The sequence below is a fragment of the Desmodus rotundus genome, chromosome 5 (assembly GCF_022682495.2).
Source record: "Desmodus rotundus isolate HL8 chromosome 5, HLdesRot8A.1, whole genome shotgun sequence".
Classification (NCBI taxonomy): domain Eukaryota; kingdom Metazoa; phylum Chordata; class Mammalia; order Chiroptera; family Phyllostomidae; genus Desmodus; species Desmodus rotundus.
Genome location: NC_071391.1, coordinates 153757262 through 153782249, shown reverse-complemented (window position 1 = coordinate 153782249; position 24988 = coordinate 153757262). Strand labels below are relative to the sequence as shown.

Here is a 24988-nt window from a genome sequence, read left to right as displayed (position 1 = left end):
TACTCAATACAAGTTAGTTTTGTTCCCCTTCCCTAAGGCAGCAGTTCCCCCGCGCCTCTTCCCCGCAATTCCTCACCTGGGTCCTGCCTCCAGTTCCTGGAGCGAGGGCTCCCCTGCAGGCAGAAGCCCCAGTAGCGCTGTTTTTAGAACTTAGGAGAACGTTCTTCACTCCTCGTCCTGCTCCTGGTCCCAGGTAGGAGGGTAGCCACATTCCTTCCTAATATCCCCTCTCTCCTACCCTGGTCCTGTACCGGTCGTCACCTCCCAGAGGCCAGGTCCCAGGCCCAGCACTACCCTCAGTGGGCGTGGGTGTGGGCGTGGGTGTGGGCGTGGGTGGCTGGGCAGGGGGGAGGGTTAATTACACCCTCCTGGGCCTCCTATGGGCGGTCAGGGGGAATGAGCCCTCCTCCTACTTGAGGCCCAGAACTCCTTTCTCTGAAGCCAAGTGTTCTGAGTGTGGGCCCACAGGCAGGAAGGTCACTAAGGCTGGTTCATGGTGGCTGGGTGGGGGGAGGAGCGGGGAGGGCAGCGGCGGAGGGGGACACGAAGAGGCAAAAACGGAAAAAACAGCCCCTACTTCACCTCCTGGCTCAGAAGCGGAAACCCGCCACAGCACTGAAGGCGTCTGAATCCTCAGCCCCCAGAGAATGTTTCTTTCCTTCGCTTTCACCAGACCAGGGGCCGGGGCACTTCTGGGTTACCTGGGACCCAGAGCCCCGGGGGAGCGGGGCGCCCTGCACGCCCGCACTCCCGGGACTACACGTGGGGCGCGCCACGCCCGCAGGGCCAAGATGCGGGGGCGGAGGGGGGAGGAAGCGAGAATGTCGGCGCGGGGCACACGCGGTACTTGCTGATGGTTTATACACGACATGTCTTTCAAGGTCTCACCCGGACCTTCTGTCTCTTCCAACATGTTTCCTTTAGGCCCTGTCCTCTCTCCACTGCACGCTCCCCAACATTTCTTTAGGCCCCCAAAACGGGGCTCCCCATCCTGCCAGCCGGAGCACGCCTCCCCCCTGCTCCCCACGAGTGCTCTGCGCCTCTTCGACCAGCACGTTCTGCACGGCGGGGCTCTGAGCTGCCAGAAGGGGGCGCCTGCCCTCGGACCTGATGGCACCCCCAAGACCTCCCACGTTTCCTACCCGGGCCCTCTGTGACATTTGATCTATAGGAAATCATTTATTCATGCAAATGAACGCAAATTAGCCGCTGAAAGAAAGAAATGGTAAGGGTGAGGGACTACTCCAAGGGCCCCTAGATTTTGCAGATGCGGAAACTGAGGCACGGGGAGTGGCGTGACTTACTACCCGAGCTGGGAAGACAGTTCACTTTATACGGCACCAACTTGATGCTCCCCTTTCTTAATGCCTGGCCTCATGTTCCCCCAAATGGAATTACTTTTCCTTATGTAGTTTCTCACTGCCTTCTCTCTGGAATTTTCTCCTGCACAGACTGGCCTCTGCGCATGCCCAGTTGAGTGATATCACACACACGCATACTTGAGCAAGCAAAACAACAAACTGGGCTGCCTCAGAATGCAGCACTTGTCCGGAGTCAAGGAGGGTCAGCTGCTTTCTCAACACTTGCTCTGCAGTCAGTCCATCTGCTCCTGGCCAGGTGGCTGTGTGCCTCCCAGGTTGGCCCTGGCAGGGGTGGTCCTAGAGGCAGCAGAGGCCAGGGTGCTTCTAACACTTACCTGTTGGTCTGGGACTATACTCAGCAGGGGGCCACCCCAAATTCCCTTTAAAATGAACCTAAATCTCAAGGACAGGGCTGGGGCCAGGCTTGCCCCAGAGGGCAGTCACCAGCCCATACTGGGTGCTCAGTATGAGGACAGAGGAGCGCCATGCTGACCCTAATCTGGTCCTTTAGATGTATCATCTTGGGTGGGTAACCGAACTCTCTGAACCCTCAATTTCCCCATCTGAAAAATGGGGATGAAGGAGCCTTTCTCGGAGGATCACGAGATTAAAGTACACACGAAGAGCAGGGCTTCTCGTTCTAACATGCATTGAAATCATGAGGATCTCTAGCACGCAGACTCCGATTCCCTAGGTCTAGGTGCGGCCAGAGAGTCTGCGTTCCTAACTTCTCAGGTGATGCCAGGTGGGCCATTGGGAGTAGCAAGGATGCAGAACACTGAACCCATTCAAGAACACAAAGCCACCCTACTGTTGTTACTGTGAGCACAGTGATGGTATTAGTGCTGGGCGTGCAGGAGCCTTCTTAAGGCCACCACCTGCCTGTCCAGGTGGCTCTTGTCCCAATTACTCATCATCCCCCCAGTTCCTCCTCCTTTCCCCTGGCTGTCCTCTCAGGACCTGGGGCTCCGGCAGTGCCCACAGGAACTCCGCCCTCCATTTTTCCTGCATAAGACCTAGTTAGAGGGCTTCCAGGAGAGACAGAAGGGCCCCTGAAAAGAAACCTAGAATGAGGGGAACTGAAGGGAGACCACGGTCCTGTCCTTTCCTCCCTGGGTCCTTCGTTTCCTTCCTCCTCAGAACCAAGCAGCTGAGCGTGTACTCTCTTTGGCTGACGCTGGAATGGTGGCCAAGCCTCCAGTAGGCCACTGCCCACCTCTCTAGGTAACACCTGGCCATACTCAGCATCCAGCAATTCACAGGGGCCTTCAGGGATCCCACCAGCTCTAACCCCTGCCAGCCTCTCCTCCGCCTGGACTGCTGCAGCCCAGTAGGAGTTTTGAGGCCCGACTTAGTGATCGAGGAAACTCGGAGCGTTTTTTGCCCACTGTGCTCAGCATTAAAATTCTGAGAAAGATCCACCTGATGCAGAAGTCACCCTTGAACCATCTTCCCCTCTTCCCCTCCTGTCCCAGGCCATTTGTCCACCTCCATCCATCTCTGTGGCCTCCTTGCTCATCCCAGCCACCCTCTTTGCCTCTGCCTGCAGCAGCTCCTAAGCACTCGCCCTGCCTCCCAGCCCCTTTGTTCGCTCCATTCCAGGATCCAGACAGCAAACTGATCTTTCCAAAATGTACAGCACACCCTGTCAGCCCCTGGGAGGGTGACCTCAAAGGCCGCCCTGGGCCTGTGCTCCCCTCACTCTCAGCTGTCTCCCTTGCTCTCTCCTCTCCAGCCTTGTGGGTTCCTGCCCAGTCCCTGAGTGCCTTGCCCCTTCCCACCTGGGAGCCTTCAGCCCTGGCCTCCCTCCCTCCCTGCACCACCCCTCACCTGGGGAGGCCAAGCTCCTCCTCCAGCTTAGGGGTAACAGCCCAGGCCAGTTGGGCTCCTCTGTTACAGTTCCTCATAGAATCATGTTTATTTTCCCTTCGACAGCTTATCTCTGGGTATAATCACGCCCTTTTCAGTGCAGATTTCTCATTAGTGTCTGTCTCTCCAGCAGACTGTGAGGTCCTTGAGGGTAAGAACTAAGTTTTTATTCTTGAGGATTTCTCTAGAGGCTGGCAAAGACCAAAGGGTGTTTAATAAATACCTGTTGACTGACTGAAAAAGGAGCTCCTGAGAACAAATGGAAATGGAGACAGGGAAATCCCAAACCGAAAGAAAACCCTCAAGGTGAAAAACAGCCTTGGAGCTATGGTTCCATCCTATCAGTCAGAAAGGACTGCCTGGGCCCTGGGCCGGAGCTGGGTGCCAGTGGCGGGGGGGCTCCCAGGAAGCTGAGAGTCAGCCAAGATCTCCAGGGACGAGCACATTTGGTAGGAAAGGCGGGCAGGTTGCACACCTGGCCTTTTTAACAGGAGGATGGTAGCCACTCCCCTTCCTCCTTGTTTCATTCCATTCAGGCCCCTGAACCCTCCCACCAAATGTCAGGACACATCCCAGGAGCTCAGGTGAGGCTAGGAGCCCAGGGCCAGCCCTCCCAAGCCCCACTGCAGAATAAAGGGGAGAGTGGAAGGACACACGACTCTGAAGCCAGAGACCAGGACAGACCGAAAAACTGGCCCTGCCTCTTACGGACTTGGGGTCTCTGAGCCAGTCACTTCATCTCACTAAGCCTCAATTTTTTTCCACTTGAAAATGGGGATAATAATTCCTCTGGAAGAAGATTGTTTGGAGGAGTAAAACAATGAACACAGAACGCCTCAGAAAACTCTCTGCACATGGTGGGAGCATCATAAATATCAGTTGAATAATAAATGAAAGATTTTTTTTTCATAAATTTGGAAATCTCTTTTCTGGAGGTACTCTCAATCCTGCATGAATGTTAGGTTTGGACCCATACAAGATGACTGATGCCAATTAATCGATTCACTCATTCCACCACACACACTTGGAAGGAAGACTCTCTGGAACTGAAGTGCACATATGCAAAACAACCTGGCGGCCCGGGAGGAGCACATGTGATAATGTGCGGGGAAGCGCCGCGTAAACTGTGAAGCCCTGTACAAATGCTAGCTGTGCTCATTACTAGCATGTTTACAGCTTGGTTGGCCCTGAAATCGCTGGCTTAACCTGAAAGGGAATAGTGGGCAACTTTCCAGGACTCCAGGGCTAGGCCAAGAAGTCCCTGGAGGAATGGAGGAAGAAGAGGCTGCACTGGCTGCTGCCCCGCCCCCAACCCCAGTCTGCCCCAGGCAGAATTTAGTCCAGTCATGTAAACTGTGGTGGGCTCGGGACAAACGGGCTGGGGGAGGCTCACTGGGCCTTTAATGCCCACAAGGGCACCTGCTGCTCCCGATCGCACAGGCCAGGGGCTACGAACACAGCAATCCCTGAAAGCCACAGGTCTTATGGGAGAGTGAGCAAGCCAGGTAGGGGCTGAGGGGAACAGGTGTACAACCAGCCTGGGGAGGGTCTGGGGGAATGGGGACAGCTCACCCCAGTCCAGCAACCGTTGGCATTCTGCAAACCCACACTGTTGCCAGATCTAGCTTTTTTCCTCCACAAGAAGCAAAAACTCCAGATTTTTATGAGAAATATCTTGATTTTTAAATATTGGCAATTAATATGTTTAAATGCTTAAAATACTACATGGGCCAAAAAATCCTGTGTGCGGGCTGCACTCAGCCAGTAGCTTCCTGGGCACAGCCTGGGCGAGGAGAGCTTCAGCTCCCGGGCCCAGCCCGGGCCTCCAGGGACAAGCGAGGCACCAAGTCTCCAACCGGCAGGCGAGCCCCACAGACGCGGCCCCTGGAGCCAGGGACTCACCCTCTTCCGCGGAGGCTCCGCGGCCATCCTTGGGGGTGCAGCAGCCATTCTCCAAGGCTCTGGAGGCTTCGGGCGGGGTCTCGGCTGCGCCCTCTCCCTCTGCTGGGGCCCCGCCCTTCTGACCCCCAGCGGGGCTGCCCTCCTCTGGCTGGGGCTCACTCCGCTTCTCCAAGTCCCCATTGGGTAACAGCTCTGAGGGGCCTGAGTCCTGGGCCATGGATGGGGACTTGGAGGTCACCGCAGGGTCCTTCGGTGTGTCACTGCTCTCCACCTGGAAAGATGAAGAAACAACATAGGAGAGGGTCAGGCCAGTGGTCCCAGTCTCTCTTGGATCACTGACCTCTGAAATTCGGGTGAAAGTTGTAAACTCTCTGTCCAGACAATTCTGCTCACATAAATGTCCGTGTGACTTTGTATGACGTTCCTATACTCACAATTTTGCTCAGTTTCAAGGTGTTCATGGGCCTGGCCCCCTAAAGACAAGGGGCCCATAGATTCCCACTTAAGAAACAGGGGAAGAATACAGCCAGATTTCCAGCCTGGCTCCACGGTCCAAGCTGCACCCCCAAACCTACACTCGCTGAGCTGACATAGCGCTCTCCAGCCTTCTGCAGCCCCATTAAAAACAAATGTTCCCCCACTATATCCCTACTTCCAATCAGGACCTCTCCTCAGAAGGTTCTGATCTGCCTTCCATGCCAGAGCCCTCCCAGCATTCCTCTCCGTCTCTTGAGGCCTAAACTCAGAGACGAGCTGCCAGAGATGCCAGAGCAGTAGGTTCAAAGGGGGCCCCCCAAAAAAGCGTTCCTCTGGGCCCCAAAGCCCAGTACCAGTCTTTCCCTCAGCTTTGGCCCCCATGGGTTCTCCCGGGTACTCAGACCCCAAGACAGCCAAGGACCCAGCAGCAGTCTGTACAGGACGCCCCCCCCCAGCACGTGGTCCCAGGTTCCCCCTCCACAAGGAAATGCACTGCTTTGTCCCTAAGAGTCTAAGAACTGAACTTGCTGCTAGAATCACATCAAGAGTGATCATGACTGTCCTTCATAAGTGTTGCTGCACGGAGAGCAGAGCTCCTCTCAGCCATCACCCCTTCAGAGTGGCCTGACCTCCCGGGGAGGCACTCGGAGAGCTCTGTGACCCCTTGAGGTCACACACTTGGTGGGCACAGAGCGAGCAGGGGTGTGAGGATGGGGTGTGCTCTGGAGAGCTCTCTGTCCTTGGCCATCTGGCAGCCAGTAGGCTTGGATATCTCAGAAGGAAGGGAGGTGTTTTCTTGGGGCCGAAGAGGCAAGTGCCCCAGTGCTCGGCTCTGTCATGCCCACGGGCACCAGGCTGCCCCCTGCAACCCTGCCCTCCGGCCTCCTCCACACAACACCTGCCCCGAGAAGACCAGTCGGTGTCGGCTCAGCAAACACGCTGCCGGCCTGCGACATCAGTAAGGTGCTGCCTGAGAGGGTGTCTTGGTGACCCCACCTGTACCACAAGATGAATAGGCTGGGCCAGTGATTTTCAACCCGTGCGCTGCAAGAATTTTTAAGACATGCAACACCTGACCATTCTGTCAGGGACACTGACCTCTTCTCTCTTAGATCATCAAATAAAGGAATCACAACAGCCAACACTACAACAGTTGTCCTGTGTGAGTGAATCAAAATTCTCCCTATTTTTATCAGCAAAAAATTTATTTTTTGGCATACCACAGAATTCTAGTAATTATGTGTGCCATGAGATAAAAAAGGTTGAAAATTGCTGGGCTAGACCAACGGAGGTGTTTTCCTTCTTTTTAAGTCTTTTTTTTTTTTTTTTGGTCTTTACAAAAGTCAGACACATATATTACAAAAATTCAAACCATAAAAATGAGTAGCGTTAAAAATGTTAAAACTCAATATGGAATTTCCTCAGAAAACTAAAAATGAAACTACCCTTTGACCCAGCGATTCTGCTGCTGGGATTATACCCTAAGAACCCTGAAACAATCCAAAAGAACCTATGTACCCCAATGTTCATAGCAGCACAATTTACAATAGCGAAGTACTGGAAGCAACCTAAGTGCCCATCAGCAAATGAGTGGATCCAAAAACTATGGTACATTTACACAATGGAATTCTATGCAGCAGAGAGAAAGAAGGAGCTTATGCCCTTTGCAACAGCATGGATGGAACTGGAAAGCATTATGCTAAGTGAAATAAGCCAGGCGGTGAGGGACAAATACCATCTGATCTCACCTTTAACTGGAACATAATCAACAGAAGAAAAAAGCAAACAAAATATAACCAGAGACATTGAAGTTAAGAACAATCTAACAATAGCCAGGGGGGAGTGGGGAGGGGACAGTGGGGAAAGGGGATTACAGGAACTACTATAAAGGACACATGGACAAAATCAAGGGGGAGGGTGGAGATGGGAAAGGGAGGGGGGTTCGGCTGGGGTGGGGTGGAGGGATGGGGAGAAAAGGCATACAACTGTAATTGAATAACAATAAAAATTTTTTAAAAAATGTTAAAACTCCACCCTGACTGGTGTGGCTCTGTGGATAGAGCGCCACCCTATGAACCAGTCAGGTTTGATTCCCAGTCAGGACACATGCCTGGGTTGCGGGCCAGGTCCCCAGCTGGGGGTGTGTGAGAGGCAACTGATGTATCTCTTGCACATTGATGTTTCTCTCCCTCTTTCTCCCTCCTTTCCCCTCTCTCTAAGAAATAAATACATAAAATCTCTTTAAAAAATGTTAAAACTCCTATTTCCATTCCCTACCTTCAAAATCACTCCCCACTGTTGTGCAGCCTGCTCTTCACTTAACGAGCAGAGCAGACACCCCTCCATCCCCATGCACACGGGTCTGTCTCGCTCTCTGTCACAGCTGCCCAACCCTCGATGGAGCGGAAGCCCCACAGATCAGTCACACAGTTCCCCAGTGGCGGGCCTTTGGGCTGATTTGCTTTTTTGCTGCAGTGGACGCGGCACTCAGAGCTCTGTGCACCTGCGGGTTTCTGTAGGCTTGAGTCCCAGAAGTGCACTGGCTGGGGGTGAGGGCCTGCCCACCGAAGCGTGAGTGGAAACAGCCGAATTCCCTCGAGAGAGCGGTACTACTCGAGTGCACCCTGAAAGGCTGAGAGAGTCCTGGCGTCCCCAGGCCTGCCCTGCACAGCCTGGCAATCTGCAAGGTGGCTTCTGCTCTAGGGGCCTACGACCTCAACTCTGAGCATACTACTACTGTCTGGTGACAAAGTCCAAGAGGTGGCAAATAGGGACAAGGACCTTGGGGAAAAAATAAAAATAAAAACCAGAACTCATCCGGAGTCCTTCTTGGACGAGACCGCAGGCACATGGAGCGGCATGAGCGTGGGCAGAGGGAACTCCAGGATCCTGGCCAAGCCGTCCTTCTGGCCGTGTGGGGCAGCCTGGGGCAGGCCTGCTTCCAGTAAGAGAGCCTCCCATGGAAAGCTGCAAATGTGGGGCGCGGGGGTGGTTGCAGCAAGAGGAAAAGGGAGGCCTCCAACGGAAGCGGAAGCGAGAATTCTTCCACGAGACTTGGGCACTGAGGGCCGAAGCCAGCAGAGCCAGAAGGTCAAACACAGGAATGCAAGTGGAGCAAGGCCCTGTCTCTCTCAGCTGCCACCCCCACATGGCAGGACCCACGCCCTCCGCCCAGGATGCAGACCATCTTTCCCACCTCCCTACTCAAACCCACAGGGCTCCCTGGACTGGAGGTCCCCTCCCTGGCGTAAATCCCCTCACCCGCAAGGCTTTCTCTTGTGTGTGAGAAAGTCCATTGGCCCAGGCAGCCTGGAGAGTGGGGCATGCCTAGGCCCCATGGCCACCCCAGAGCCCAAACACGGCACTCAGGGGGAGGCAGAGATGGGGTCCCCGCTGGCCCCCTCGGACTGAGCTGGTTAAGTCAGGGCCCATTCCTTGTCATGGCAGTGCGCTGTCCTCGAGCCACCTGCTGCCCCACAGACACCTCAAGCTGGGGCAGGCTCCGGGCCCCACAGGGCTGCTCAAGACGACTCTGCTGTCATCCACTTCCTGCCAGGGACCACACAGCCTCCTCTCACCCTAGACTCGCTTCCTGTTGACTGCCGGCTCCAGAGCAGAGACAGCCAGGAGTGCCTGCTCAGGCACCCAGCAAACCGCAGGGTCCCGAGACCCACTTGGGTCAAGCTCCCCTCCTAACCAGCCCTGAAGGACCCCCATCTGAGGCACCACCCTCTGCGAGGTGGGCAGATGGGGAGGCAGGGGAGTACTCTGCCCAGCTGCAGCCCTAGGGGCAGCTGCCCACCCTCCTTTCTTCCCATGCTCCCTTGCGTTCCTGTCCTCTCCGCCCCGATGAGCCTACACCAACCAAAGCTCTGGGATTAGGGGGAGCTACTGACTCCTGCCTTGGACCCCTTGCTCCACCTCACCCACCCAGAACCCACCCTGAGCCCCTCGCCACTGAGATGGAGGAGGAGGTCCACAGACAAGTGGACTAAAGCGACTCATCAAATCTCTGGGCAGAAGCTGGGCACTCCCCAAAAGGGGCATTTCACTTGAATAACCCACACGGGGAAGCCAATGGGCGAGGCTATCCCGGCCAGGCCAGGCACCCTCGCCTGCTGGCAGCCCCCTCCTCTGCTCTCCTCCCCACGCCCCTGTCGCCACAAGCTTGTGCCTGTAGGAGGCAGGAACTTCATCTGGTTATTCTCTGCATGGAGCCGGGCACCTGGCCCGTGTTCAGGATTCGTAATTGCTTCCTGACTGCTGAAGACTGGGTTAGGGGAGCAGCCTGCGCACACACACTTAGAGGGAGCTGCATCTTTGTCGCACATCAGACCTAACTGCTAAAGATTTCGTTTTTGTTTGCTTTTCTTTCTGTTGTCGCCTTGAAAGGAGGCCCAGCACACCCTGAGACACTCGTTTTTCCCATGGGACAGAGCCCTGGCCCTTTTAGAAGGCACCACCAGCAGCTCCGGACGAAGACTTCATCTTCCTCTGCTTCTCCCCTATGGGGCTGGAGGGAAAGGGGAGGGGCCAGGGAAGTGGCAGAATGGGAATGGCAGCAGGGAGCACCCTCCCTTCTCCCCTGGGTGGGTGGGAGCAACGGATTTGAGTAAAGCTTCATCATGTCACCTACCACACCCACCCACGCCCACTATGCCTCATTGTGGACCTTCAAACCCTGCCCACCACTTCCTGGGGGCCCTCAGAATTTGTTGACGTTTGCCTTCCTTCCAAGCAAGACCCTTCCACTCTGGGACAACCACCTCCTACAGACAGAGACAGGCCTCGCAGTCGCCTCCGACGCCTTCCCTGGGCTTCTCCTGTGAGCAGCCCATGCCAAGTGGGTGAAGGCAGTGGTGACCGCCAGAAACGTCTCAGACACACTTGGCCTGCTGGCTTCTCGTGTGTGGGGGCCAGGGGCACCTCTCAGTGCTCCGCAAGATGCCGGACAGCACCCTCTGCAAAGAAGTGTGAATGCAGCCCCACACGCCAGCCAGCGCCAGAATGGGCCTCTGAGAAACCCTGGGCGGAGGAGGCAGGGGCACTGACCAGGGACTGCCTTTTTTTAGAAGGACCAATTTTTTAGAAAACTTTTTCTTAAATATATTTTATTGATTATGCTATTACAGTTGTCCCATTTTCCCCCCTTCACTCCCCTTCGCCCTGCACACCCCTCCCACTATCATTCCCCACCTTTAGTTCATGGCCATGGGTCATGTGTATAAGTTCTTTGGCTTCTCCATTTCCTATACTATTCTTACCATCGCCCTGTCTATTTTCTACCTACCATTTATGCTACTTATTCTCTGTACCTTTCCCCCCTCTCTCCCCCTCCCACTCCCCTGTTAATAACCCTCCATGTGATCTCCATTTCTGTGGTTCTGTTCCTGTTCTAGTTGTTGGCTTTTGTTTTTGTTTTAGGTGTGGTTGTTAATAACTGTGAGTTCGCTGTCATTTTACTGACTTAGAAAACTTTTTTAAAGCACTGTGATGAAATACACATAACCTACAATCTACCACTGCGACCGTTTCCCAGTGTGCAAGGCAGTGGCATTAAGCACTTTCTCACTGCGGACCAGCCATCGCCACCGTCCGTCTCCAGAACTGTTTCATCTTCCCAAACAGAGACTTCGGGCCTATTAACTCCCTGCAGCCCTGCCTCCAGCCCCTGGCAACCGCCATTCGCCATTCTACTCTCTGCCTTCCAAGGCAGCGGTCCTCAACCTTTTTGGCACCAGGGACCAGTTTTTCAGCGAATGTGGGGGCGGGGCCAGGAGCTCCACCTCCTGAGGGGTTGGGGACCCCTGTTCTAAGGAACATTTTAACGTCGCCAGCTGTCTGTCTCTCACACGCACACCAGCCTGGGAGGGCTCTGGGCCAGGCCCTGGTCTTCAGAGGCCGCCACCTCACCCCACGACCAGCTCCCAAAGCCCCAGCCTGGCCCCAGGAGCCAGGTCAAAGTCTGCTCCATGCTCCCGCTGACCCAGGCCAGCCCACCGCAGGCCTCTGCCACCTCGTTTGTTTGCAGAGCACTCGCACACCCCAACGCACTACGGCACCCCTCACACTGTACCCAACTATTTGCTTGCTGCGTTTCTCCTCCACTGTGAGCTTTGCCTCATTTACCTTCTCATTTCTCTCCCTTCTGGCCCTCTACCCACAGCTCCCAGCACCAGGCACAGGCCCCAGCATAAATATGCTTATAGATGGGTACAGTTAATTATCACACTTAATCTGATGGGTAGTGTTACCCTCACTTTGCTGAGGACGAAGGGTCCAAGGCTCACCTCAGGTCACACACCTTGTAAGTGGTAAAGCTTCCAAAATGACCCAGGTACAGAAAAGGCATCTGAAAGCCGCCTCCCTTTCCTGGATGAGTCTCTGGAAAAGCCCAACCTCAAATCCCAAGGGTCCCACAGAGGAAAGGAGGCTTTGATGGGCCTAAGCAGGGCCAGAAGAGGCTGCAGGCTGTTTCCCTGGCAGCTGCCAACTGCAAGGAAAAGCCAGCGGCAAAGCAAGGCAAAGCAAGGCAAAGCAAGCAGGGGCCTTCTGCAGTGAACCTGTCCAGGCCAAAGCCAATTAATTCTCCAGCCTCCCCAATCTCCGCCTTTGCTGGAAGTCTGGTCTGAACCCCAGCGCTCCCACCCCTCCCTCACAGGCAAGGCCTTGTCTCCCAAGGTGGGCAGAGTTCAAAGGCTCCAAACATGAAAGTAATTTTTGAGAGGCCTTTTGCTATAGTTATAATATTTACACATAAAAAAAAATTAAAGCCTGGCAAATAAGAGGTAAGGGAAACAATACCTGGCATCTGTGGGTACAGGAGTCCATTAATGGGGCACTGTGAGGCTCACCTGGGCCCAGGTATGGAAGGGGAGGCCTGGAGCCCCTGGACGTAGAAGCCAAGGTCCTGGGTTGGCTCTGGATGCCTAACTCACCCCTCTACTCTGGTCATGGGGGCTGTGGCTGAGAAGGGCTTTCTCCCCCGGACCTCCAGCAGCTCTGGGGAGGGAGTCCCACAGGCCAGCAGATGCAGGGACAGCCCTTCACCTGCCCATCCTTGGTCTTATCTTACCCTCCCTGGCCTTCCTTCCCCACATTACTGCCATTGTGCCTTTAAGGCCCCTGGCCATGGTCAGCTCTGTGCCAGCCGGGAACCCTGGCGGCAGGCCAGCATTGGCCTCTTGATTAAAGACACAGAGACACACACAGAGACACACACGCAAGGCTGTGCACCACTGCCCAGAGATACCCGCCCATGCAAGACTGAGATGCCACAGAGTGATGTCAACAAAATCACAAAGCAGTCGCCATCCACTCACACCCTGTGGCTCACCCCACTCCATCGGCTCCTGCAGGCCCATCAGCCCCTCACCAAGCCCCGGGTTATCCCAGGTTGACTCCAGTTTCAGGAAACAGCCGCACAGTCCAATTGAGCATGGCAGCCTTGCCCCCCAAGTGTTGGCACTGGGCCCTAGCTTCCCCTCTCCCCTGCCCCAGGCCTTCCTGCAGCCCCTTCTCTGGCAGCCTCTGATCTGATTGGCTGGAAGTGGCCCCGAGACAGGGAAAGCCAGAGAGGTCCACCTCACACTTACTCTCAAGAGAGGTCCCAAATGCCTCCCTACTCAGCCCCCCTGGGGTGACTGGAGCCAGGCTCCACCACTCTGGAACTAGGAGCCTGACCCCTCCAACTTCCTTCTCCCAATGAGGCAACTAAAAAGGGTCAGCAGTGGGGTCAGGGGACAGCAGGACTGGAGAGCATAGAGGGCCAACTCTGGGAAGTTTGGCCCCAGCCTGGGAACCCCCCACTCCGCCAAGGATCTCTTCACACGTGTGTAGATGTTTGTGTGTGTCTCGCATTGAGAACTTCGAGGCTCAGCAAAGCCTTAGAGGTCACTCAGTCCGTGCCCCTGCCGGTCATGGCAAACAGATGCAAGAACGAACATGCCTAGTGAGTGGCCAGCCCACTCGGGGCTCTGCCTCCAGCAGGGACACCTGTCCCCCTGGAAGAGGGCCTGGCTCTGCTCTTTGAAGTCAACCTCAAAGGATGTCAGAGGGTGCTGAAGGCTTCCTTGCAAAAGCCATTATGTACAGGAGATCCGCGCATTTAAGCAAATCTCTTTTGAAGTTCTCATTTTCAACCTCTACTATCCATGCCGAGGGTGACGTGTTTGGTAAGAAGGGAACGCACCATGGAAAAGGGAGCTTTCTTTTCTGTGCTGCATGCACCTCTGTAAAGTTTCTAATGGGCACCTCCCCACCCCCACCTCAACCCTGGGGCTTGCTCATCCCGCCCCACCCTGCGATGTGATTTCGTAGCCTTGGGCACACCCCCCTGGCAGTCACAATCTCTTCAGCCTATCCTCGCGTGGCAGCCTGGGTGCCCCTTGATCAACTTAGCTGCCCTTCTCTGGAGCTTTTCCAGTGTGGCTATATCTTTCTGGAGGTGGCAGAACCAAAACACAAAATTCCCTGGGCGAGGATGATGAAAGAAAACCAATGTCAACAACCCTGCCCCGATGCATGTGCCAGCGAGTACCTGCCACCACAGGAGGGGCGCAGGTGCAGCTGCGGCTCCAGCAGCCGAGGTGGCTGGGACCTGAGGGAATGCTGCATTTTTGCTGGAGGTGGCCCTGGAATGTGTGACTCTAGGGAAGGGGCCAGGGAGGGATGAAAATAAACAGGGGCTTTTGGAAAAACAAAACTGAGACGCTCCCCCAATAAGACCGGAGGGGCCTCCGCAAGGGCCCCTGACAAATCTGCTCCCTTGCAGAAGTCTCGGTCTCTGACAATAGCCCTGACACCACGCCTGAGGTCTGGCAACATCTGTTCTCTCGCCCCTTCCTCTCCCTCCTCTGGGGCGGCCACAGCGGCCTCCTAGCTCCCTGCATTCTTTTGTGCTTGGCCCGTCATGCTCCGGGATGCCAGAGCGGCTTCCCAAACATGACTCCCATCACTCCACGCCTGCCAGCCCCTCAGACACCTTCCAGAGAAACACATTTTTGAGAGGATAACGTGTAAACTGCACAGGCTACCTGCAAACCACCTCTCCCACTGAGATAGAAACCGTCGTTCTCCTATGAAACCCTATTCCACTCAGCCTTCGGGCCTCCCCACGACACACCGTGCCCCCGTGCTCATCCCCCCTCCATGCCTTCGCTCAGGAAAGTCCTGAAATAGGAGAGTCTCCCACTTTTTCCCTTGACTTCTAAATGTTTCCTCCCTTCTAAGGCCCAAGTCCAGCTCCACCCCCAACATGTCTTTGAGCTTGAAGTCCAGCCCACGGGCCAGCTCTTCTGTACTGGATGCCATTCGTGGGTGTTGATCTGACTGGCCAGGTGGGGGAAGGGGCAGATGTATCTGCAGGGCAGTCACAAGAAAAGTTTCTAACCTCATGAGAAACAGCAGGGCAGCCCCACTTTCTCTGCGCCTTCCCAAACACGATAAACCAGGGGAGTAGGCGGTGGCATGCAGACGCAGGCTCACAGGGAGGCCAAGGACTGGGGCCCAGGAACGGGAGATACTCTTTCAGGAAGTTTTTTTTCTCTCTCTCCCTCTTTTTTTTTTTTTAGGTTCACAAAGGAAATGCAAGTTAACATATTAGCACAAATACTCCAGGTATAACTCAGCTTCATTTTCATTTCACAGATTGCCTTCCACGAGTATCTTTACAGTGAAAAGTCACGATTTTGCTATTGAGTGCCGTGCATTGTGCTGTGACTCATGTTTCTTCCGAGATAACCAAAGGGCGTGAGGACGCCCACTGGGCGCTGCACAAAGTATGAGACACGAATTCGCGCAGGGGCCGCGCTATCTGCTCTGTCTCAGTCAGTGTTTAGTATGTGTGCTGCCGAGGCGAGCACTCTTATTCAGGAAGTTTTGTGCATCAGAACAAGAGGGACAAGTCACCAAGTCAGGCTCCAGGGGTGAGCGAAGGAGCCGTTCTGTCCTGGACACCAAGAGGGGAGTTGAGATCTGCCTTCACTTGGAGACTAACCGGAAGGTCATACCAGGGTGCAAAATGATCCAGGGCTGCAGTCTCCCGACAGCTGAGTTAAACTGTACCCAGCTGGCTTCAGCCACAGAGGGGTGGTTCCCTAACTTCCCACAGTGCGTACCCCCAGTCTTTGGCTCTGAAGTGGGACGGTTTTGCCCTCTGGAACTCACTCACTCAGGCGTTGCGTTGGAGGTTCTGCTTCAACGTGGAGTAACTCCTGGCTTTGGGCCGGTCTGGCTGAGCTCAGCGCCTGTTCCCAGCCCCCTCCTTCCCCTCCCTCCTTTTCTGGGTTATTCTTAGCAAGAGGTGACCTCAGAGTGCTCCCACTGAGCAAAATTAACCCTGGAGGAAGTTGGTGGGTATAAATCTTCAATGAATAAATACTTACAGCTAGTAAATAGGGCATGGAGCCCCGAAGGGCCGGTCGCCCCCTAGGATTTGGTGGGCAAGGGCAGAAACTGTCCCTCCTAGTGCCCCAGCTGCAACCAGCATGAAGGACAAAGGCACTCTCGGGGCTTGTCTGGGCTTGTGACCAGGCAGGAACCAACTCTGGACACCCTCACTTCTAACCCGGTGACGTCCTGCGGAGCTGGTGAGCAGGAAGATGACTCTTCCACCCACCCCGACGCTCACGCCCACACGCAGGCTCAAGCTCGGGGCGACAGAGACCAGCCTGGCATTTCGCTGTCCCCTCCTCCCTACCACAGGCACTGGCCAGCCCGCAGGCCCAGAGTCCAGGTGCCAGCTCCCTTCCTAAGCCCCGCCCAGCCCTGCAGTGGCTTCCTGTTTCCTGTTGCCGGCTCTGATCTCAAACATCTTGGCTCTGAGGCCAGTGCTGCAGACCAAGCCACTGCCCGGTTTTAACGGGCCCACCTCTCACCCCTCAGGCCACCACAGTCTCACCCACTTACCCCACGGGCTCTCTGGTATTTGGGTCAGTCACCCTCCTCAGTTACATTTTCTCCGTACGCTTTTCAACCAGCTTACATACTTTCTCAAACAGCCCTGTGTTCATACACTAACGATTAAAGTCTGGATCCCCAGGAGGGATGAGCACTGTGGACTCTGCCGAGGGGAGGTGTGGAGTCACCCTCTCTGCACCTCAGTCTCTTCATCTGAGAGGGAGGAGGGTGACAGCAGCGCCCCCCGCCCCACCTCCCACAGGTCTGCTGTCACATCACATGAAGTCGTGCTGCAAAGGCCTCTGCAGGCGATAAAGGCTGCACAGCCCTGAGCGTTTACTCACGGCCTCTGCCCGCCGTGTCGTGGGTACACAGCGCACTATGGCGCAGCTCCGAGACCACAGTGTTGGGTGGCACTAAACATCAAATCTCATGGAAGGGCCCTGGCTGGTGTGGCTCAGTGGATTGAGTGCGGGCTGTGAACCAAAGGGTCGCCAGTTTGATTCCCAGTCAGGGCACATGCCTGGATTGTGGGCCAGGTCCCCAGTGGGGGCCACGTGAGAGGCAACCACACATTGATGTTTCTCTCCCTCTCTTTCTCCCTCCCTTCCCCCTCTCTAAAAACAAATAAATAAAACCTTTAAAACAAAAATCTCGTGGAAGAGACAGGCTCTTTCCACCTGCTTTTCCAGCTCTCTGGGGTGAAAGACTAGGTATTTGCTTTGTTTTTGTTAATTCCCAATCCATGGCAAAATGATCCTTTTGTGAAATACAAAATAGCGCACTTGGACGTGGCAACCATAAAATACGTAAAAGTTTCTGAGTGCCTATTCTCAAACTCTCTGCAGGCCTGTGTCTGAAGACCGCTGCCGCCTGAGCAAATGGTCAGGGGCTTATCGCCTGTCTTTTATTTTTTAGTGTTTGTCTGGATTAATTTTACAAACAGTTCCAAAGGGAGAGCCAGCGTGGGTCACAATGGCTGAGCTGGGCTGCATTGGCGGTGACGGGCGGTGGCTCTGGGCAGGCAGAGGGAAGAGGCTGTGAGGCATGCTGGGTGTGTTCAGGGAGCAGCAAAGGGACAGGGTCTCTGTGTTTCTGTGGCAGGAGGTGCACACTGAGCAACAAGCAGCGCAGGGGCAGGAGAGACCCTGCGGTGAGGAGCCAGGTGGAGTACTCCAGAGCCTGTTCCATAAGAAATAGAGTCCCGGGAGACTGATTCTTGGGCAGAGATGGGTCACGGACTGTATTTAGAACGGTTGTGCGGTCTCCTTCCAAACTCACTGGGTTGGAAGCTAAGCCTTACTGACCTGTGTGGCCTCCCCCAATGCTGGTGCCACACAGGTAGGTGCTCAGTAGGTATAAAGTATTTGTCCCTGAGGGAGAAAGGGCTGGCGGGTGGGGTGTGGGTGAGGTTTGGGTGAGGGTGCAGCCAGATGACAGGAGCAGGAATGACTGGGAGGCACCTGGGGACAGATGGGCCTTGGGGGCAAAGGAGGAGAGGATTAAAGATTTCCTAACCCTGGGGCCGGGGGCGATGGTGAGGACACCAGTGCATGTATCTCCTGCAACGTTTGCCCAAGGCCCAGCCCACAGCCAGGTTCTCCTCTCCCCCTTCCCAGCACTTCTCCCTCCATTCCACCTGTTGGGAATTGAGCCAAGCTCCCGCCCCTTTGCAGGCTTAGCTGGATGGCACACACTCAGCTGCTCGAAAGCTCCCTGGCCGACGTTCTCAGGGCCACAGCTGCATCAGGTCCCCAAGAAACCCTCCCTGCTGTGCTCCTCTGCTGGCAGGCAGGGTGGGGCCGGGGCAAGCACCTGCTGCACAAGTGAACCAGATGGCCTGTGGGCCAGGGGACCACGGGTTGACTGACCTCTAGCCACAGCACACATTTCCTCTTCTGCCCAAACCCCCACCCGCAGGGCCTGCTGCCCAGGAAGGGCTCTGCTGGCCATTTTCTCTGGGGTCAGTTTTTCTGTGTTCCCCCAATGTGCAGGGGGTCCTTTCACAACAGCTGCCCTGGCCCCCTGCCTCCCCAGCCAGCCCTGCCTTCCCCACGCTCTCTCCTATCCTTTGGCCTCTCTTGAGGCGTCACCTAGGACATGGCCTGGACCACGTCCAGACTGATCATGCACAGCTAGGGCTGGTAAGAAGCCCGAGCTAGGCTCCTGCCCAAACGGCCTCACCAGCCCCACACATTTGGACTCCACCTTGCGGTTTGCACAGCACCACTGGAGTACACAGGGCAGGTACTACCGATATGTGGAAGTTCAGAAAGGTTGAATAACTGGCTTAAGATCACAGAGCTGTGAAGCAGTAAATTCGGTACTGTTTCTTCTGTCAAACTGAGGTTGCTGTGGCCTTCTGAAGAGGAGAGTTTTGGCTGGGCCAGGGCAGGTGCTCGCTCTTTGGTGATTGAACCCATTTAATTCTCCCAGGGGTCTAGGAGGAATGCATCCTTATCACCTCTAATCTTTAGAAGGGGAACCCAAGGTTCAAGGTTACACAGGTGATCAGTGGTAGAGCTGGGATTGAAACCCAGGTCTGTTGGGCTCCAAAGACAAAGCTTGTCCTTCCACACTCGGCCCTGTCCCAGGCTCACCCCCTCTCCCGTGCCCCTCTCCCCTCATCTGCATACATTTCTGCACACCCGCCCCTGATCTCCTCGCACCCTCTGCTCCCGGGGCTTCACCCCAACTCTCGGTGATGCACCGTCCCGTGGATTCAAAGGGCTGCAAGGCCTTTCTCTGCTGTAAGTGGGGACTCGCCCCCAGCACCCAGAACAGGGCCGGTGGGTCACAGGCACCGGTGCAGAGGAGGAACTGCCCGCGCTCTCTGATTCAGTCTGGCTTCCCCGCCCACTCCAGCCTGGGCTCCCACCATCTCCCACTAGGTGCCATATATGGGAGGAGGGTAAAGGGACACCCCGGGAATCTGGGGGTGCAGCCTGGAGTCTGCTGCAAGCTAAACATTTCTTTAAAGTCCCCTGTTTTATCTTTCAACTTCATGTGAATTTTTCATTCCGGGCCATAAAATATCCATGTTTGCTTTAACATATAAAATGTCTAAAATTACCAGTTACATGACTTCACTTCTGCCCCACCCCCACTCCCTTCCCCTCCAAATCTTCCAGCAGGGTGGAGAGAGGGGCCCTTAAGTACCAGCTGTGGCGCTGAGAACGCCCCCTTGGGTCCAGCTGTTGCAGCCCTCCCTCCTGCGGCTGCCTCCTCTCACTGCTGTCACCCTGCCCCTTGACGCTACCCAAGGGAGAAAATCCTGCCCTGCTGAGAACATTTCCTTGAAGGGCAGAGTTACAAATCCGGAGCTCCTGGCTCCTCCTTACCTTCATGCTTCAAGTTTCCCATTCTCAGCTGGAAGGGGCTAAAAGAAAGGAACCAGCTGTCTTTGGTGCTGGCAAATCATTATTGCTCTGCCTCGGAGTTTAAGGCATCAGGCCGGCTCCCACAGCCCGCAGGCCTTGCTCTCCAGAGCGCACCTCAGCTTGGGCAACCCCAGAGCTTCCCCTGGAGTCAGAGCAACAGCACCCAGGCGCCTGGGGCTGCGGGCAGTCAGCGGCCTTCACTAGTACCACTGGCACGGGACTTAACAGGGCCCAGCTCTCCTCCCTTACAAAGGGACTCATCAGCCCGATTCTCTTCCCTGCTCACTTTGCTCGGACTCCCAGACCTGAGTTCCCTTGCTCCAGGTTCTCCAGGTGGGGCTGAGGCCCAGGGTGGGTGTGTGGATGGGGAGGGAGGGGCCTGTGCAGGCAGGCTAGGCAGAGGCAGGTTCTGCCAAGTCGAGTCACGATGAGTACTTGTCAGCCTCTCTCGCTGCCCTTTCAGAAGGAAGCCGGGACTCAGGGGCCTGGATCAAGCCCCTGCTCTGCTTGAACCCACAGCGCAAGTCCCCAGGTCTCTAGGGCCCTCCCGTTTGATGTAGAAACGGGAAGGCCCCAGGGTGGGGGGAGGAGCTCAACGAATGGGGAAGGGGCCACACCCCATGGGAGGGTCTCCACGTATCCCTGAGAGACACGCAACGCTGCAGCGTGTGCGTGTGCGCATGTGCATGCGCTGGGGTTTGCCACGACACTCACCAGGGGGTGCTTGCGCTTCCTCCCAGGCCGCCCCACCTTCCGTGCAGTTGTGCTGGGTTCTTGCCGCTCCTCCTTGCCACGTGCCTCCTCCTGCTCCTCTCCCTCCTGTGGGCACAGACACAGCCTGTGAAGCAGGGCTGGATATAACAGGCCTCCACCCGGCCGCCCCCTACGGCCGCGCTCCCAGGCCGGTGTGGTGGTGGTCCTTCAAGGCAGGGACGAACTTCACCCCCTCGAGCCTGGAGAAGTCTGAGCCACCCTTAGAGCCTCACTGAAATATACCCTTTGGTGCCTTAGGGAAAGCAGCTGTCCCTCCTGGTGGCCGCATTTCTGAACAACAGAATCGCGACACATGCAACAAAGAATTTGTTTCTGTAAATGAGTTTATATGGGAAAAAATTTCTTACACAGCACAAAAATTAAATTAGATATATATTTAAGAAATCACCTTTATTGAAAAAAAAATCACAAGAAAAAAACAGTACATTTAGTAATGTAGCCCTGCCCGGTGTGGCTCAGTTGGTCAGGTGTCCTTCCGCAAAGTGAAAGGTCACTGGTTCGATTCCTGGTCAGGGCACATGCCTGGGTTGCAGGCCAGGTCCCTGGATGGGGGCGTGCAAGAGGCAACCAGTCGATGTTTCCCTCCCTCTCTTTCACCCTCCCTTCCCCTCTCTCTAAAAATAAATAAATAAAATCTTTTTGAAAGTTTAGTAATGTATGTTGGAAGCATATGCAACTCTTGGAATGAGGACCACCATAGGCAACGGAAGACTTCTACAGCTCCCATAAGTATGACATATATCCTGAAGGGTCTGAGTGTGGCACTGGCATTACACACACCTGTCACCTCCCAGGAGCATCTTGGGGATGAGATCGTAGTTTGCCTTCATCCCTGATTCACCAAACTGCTGGACTAGTTTTGGGACTGCCGTACCTGCTGGGACTGGGCCATGCTAGGTCAGGCACAGAGGGTTTCTAACTAAACCTAGAAAGTCCTTCTGCCTCGCTGCTCCAGCCTAGCCACAAACCACCCACACGTCACTTCTGACTCAGCCGGCTCCAGCATGACTAATCACAAGCAGAAACATGTTGGGGAAGGGCACCAGAGACAGGGACCCTGACTCGGCAGAGGGACCACAGGCTGCTCTTCGTGCCCTCTGTGATGGCCAGAGCCAAAGATGGCTTCACGGCCTCCCTGGGGGAGGGCGCCAACTCAGAGCAGTGCCGGTGGCCCAGAGAAGAAGCGAAGGCGCACAGGTTCCCTGAGGATTTCATCGAGATGGCCCTCGACATCCCACTCAACTTTCATTTTCTGTGATTTCAAAATATCTTGTGGTTTGCCACATTAATTTTCAGGTGACAATGGGACATGCAGACAAAAACTTCCTGCGACCAGTAGACACTGGACCATGCGTGTATTCGAGGCAGGTCTGTGGGACAGACGCTCCCGGGAGGAAGACTTCGGGGCATCACAGCTGAGTTCCGGGAGACGCAAGTGGAAGAGGAACAGAGGTGCCAGACTTCAGCACCAAGTGGAGGCTGCGTCAGATTGGAGGGAGGGCAGAACACACGAAGGAGAAGGACAGCTTTCAGAGGAGCAGGAAGAGGACACCGGGATATTATGCGCGCAAGGAAGGAGAGAACTGCCAGCCCAAGAGGCCAAAGTCATCAGATGCAAGGAAGTCAAGGACCAAGGTAGGGGTGGTGATGGCCGATCTTTCAGGGAGCACTGCCCCTAAGCTGTGCAGTGAGGACCGAGGGGCTGCAGATGGACTGAAGAGGCAATTTAAGGAGGCCAGCTGAGAATGGCCTGAAAGAGAAGCCAGGGAGCCTGGTACCTGTCTGTGGGGCAGAGGGGTGAGTTCTGGGTGTCCTTGAGAGCTCTGGGGGGGCCAGGGCTGAGGATGGCCTGAGGGCATGTGCCCCAAGGCAGGTCAGTCCTGCTGGGGTCCTCCAAGACCCCACAGACAGGTACCTCCGCTTAAGAAAAGACTGCTTGGATCTCAGAGGAAATATCAACTGAATATTTGTGAAGTTTTCAATCGGATCTACAAAACTATAGCAAATGTCAAGCTCAGGTGGTTCTCGGTCTTGACCCTTCTGACCCGATAACCCAGCACTTACAGAACCACCAGAGGCAATGTGAAGTCATGGAAGGCACAGGGCCTACAGCAAACTGAAGTGCACAGAGCCCAGCTTGCCCGTTTGGTAGTTACTGCACCACTCTCTCTGAGCCTCAGTTTCCTCATCCATGAAACGGGTGTCCATTCTGCCTGCTTCACAGAGTTTTAAGAGGGCAGATGAACAATAGTTCGCCCTCATCTGTTCTGTGTACTACTGGATCCCCAGAGCCTAGACCAGGCCCAGTACTCAGCAGGTCCTGCCCCCCAGGTGAGAGGGCTTACATCCTCCCTAGCAGCCAGAGGCCCACCTCTGTACCTGCCTGGAGAGCACTAGGCCAGACCCGATGGAGCCTCTGGCCATCCCTAGTGGCCAGGCCCATGGGACTGGCCTGCACAGGGCAGCAGACAAGAGGGGGTGCCGAAGTGAGTCAGGATCAGCCCAGCCAGCCATGGGGTCGAGAAAACCCCCTCCTGACACTGTTTTACAACTTACAGAAGCTTCATTTTCTTACCTTAAAAAAATTTTTTTTAATTATTTATTTTCAGAGAGAGGAGAAGGGAGGGAGAGAGAGACACACACACACACACACACTCGGTGTGTGAGAGAAACACCGAGTGGTTGCCTCTTGCTCGCCCCCAACTGGGGACCTGGCCCACAACCCAGGCATGTGCCCAGACAGGGACTCGAACTAGCGACCTTTCAGTTTGCAGGCCAGCGCTCAATCCACTGAGCCACACCAGCCAGGGCTGATTGCCTCACTTTTATTCTGAACTCATCAGAGATGTGAAAGCCTCTGATCAGCAAAAAACAAACCACGAATACCACGCAGAAATCACCCCAAAACAAAGGCACTTGACACTTCAGGATCAGCATGTGGAGAAAACCTTTGGGGCCCCGAACGGGCAACCTCTGTGCCACCTGCAGCTTTGCTAGTATTCCTCACCTCACGTCACACGTGCTCAGCATGGTTTTTTCCCTGTTGAATTCAATTCAGTGCAACACACCCCAGGAGGAAGGGGTGCAATGCCCTGATGCCACGCCACCTGTCCAGGTCCTGCCCGTTGAGAGTGCAGAGATTCCCCGGGGCAGGCTGCCATGTCCTGAGCCTGTTGTGGGGCAAGGTGCTTTATGCCCAGTCCAGCATTTGGGCCTCGGGCACCCCTGGGTTGTGCTTGAGGAAACCAAGTCTCCACAAGAGCCTAGGTTAGGACTTGCACCCAGGTCAGAGTGACTTTGTGCCCTTCCCATCAAACCCTGAAGCGCAGCTTTGTGAAAAGCATGCTGTTCATGTCCAAGGTATCATTCTTCCTCGATGCAGTCACAAGTCACAGGACAAAAAGGAAGGCAGCCCCTTCGGCTCTGGGCTCAACTGTGTTCACACGAGGAGTTGGGGGCAACACACTGAGAAGGGGGAGCAGGTGGCTCAGGGCCGTGTCCCTCCAGGAGGCGTAGCAAGGGGCTCAGTCTCACATCTGTCATGGGACCCGTTTCATTCAATATTTTTGCTGATAGGCTGAGCAAAGGAATTTAAAATATGCTTATCAAATCTGCAAGTAGCACTGAATTAGGAAGCGTTGCTAATACTCTGAAAGGGAAGAATCTGATCCACAGTGACTTGGAGCAGCTGGAAAACAGTAACAAATTTAGCAGGAACAGCTCTGAGCCCAGGTTGGTTTCCTCATCTGTCAAGTAAGGGAACAATTTAGTCAATCCTTCCACTGGGAAGTGGCAGGAGGGGGCTGAACTTCCACTTAGGTGGGCTTTGGGAGGGCAGAGGCAGGCTGGACTTCATGCTCTGTTCTTTACTCACAAATAACCTCAAGAATATTTAACCTCTCTGGGTCTTGCTTTTCTCACCAACAAAATTGGGATACTAATATCTACCTCAGCCCTGGCTTGGGTAGCTTAGTTGGTTGGAGCAGCGTCCCGATGCACCAAGGTTGTGGGTTTGATCCCAGGTCAGGGCACATAGAGGAATCAACCAGTGAATGCATAAACAGGTAGAATAACAAATTGATGTCTCTGTCTCTGTCTCTCTCTCTCTCTAAAATCAAGCAATAAAATAATAATAATATTAATAATAGCCACCTCACAGGGATGCTACAATTAAATAAGGTAATATATGGGAAGTTGACATGTGATACTCACTCAAGAATGAATTGCTAACCTCCTCCGCTCCCATAGCACATCCTGACCAGAACTATTCATAAAAAGTACATCCCTCCCTCCTCCCCCGCCTCCTGCCCCCATGCACACCCCAGC

The 24988-nt window shown here is 54.9% G+C and overlaps 1 protein-coding gene across 1 annotated transcript in view; it reads right to left on the bottom strand.

The window, feature by feature from the left end:
• The window catches only part of LOC139440936 (DNA (cytosine-5)-methyltransferase 3A-like), an 83258-nt gene that overhangs the window by 24319 nt on the left and 33951 nt on the right, over positions 1-24988 (bottom strand). Inside the window, exons 7-8 of the mRNA XM_071221577.1 lie at positions 20603-20707; positions 5133-5403 (exon numbers count right to left, since the gene is read on the bottom strand). Coding sequence (XP_071077678.1) covers positions 5133-5403; positions 20603-20707 — 376 coding nt within the window. The remainder of the gene's footprint in view (positions 1-5132; positions 5404-20602; positions 20708-24988) is intronic.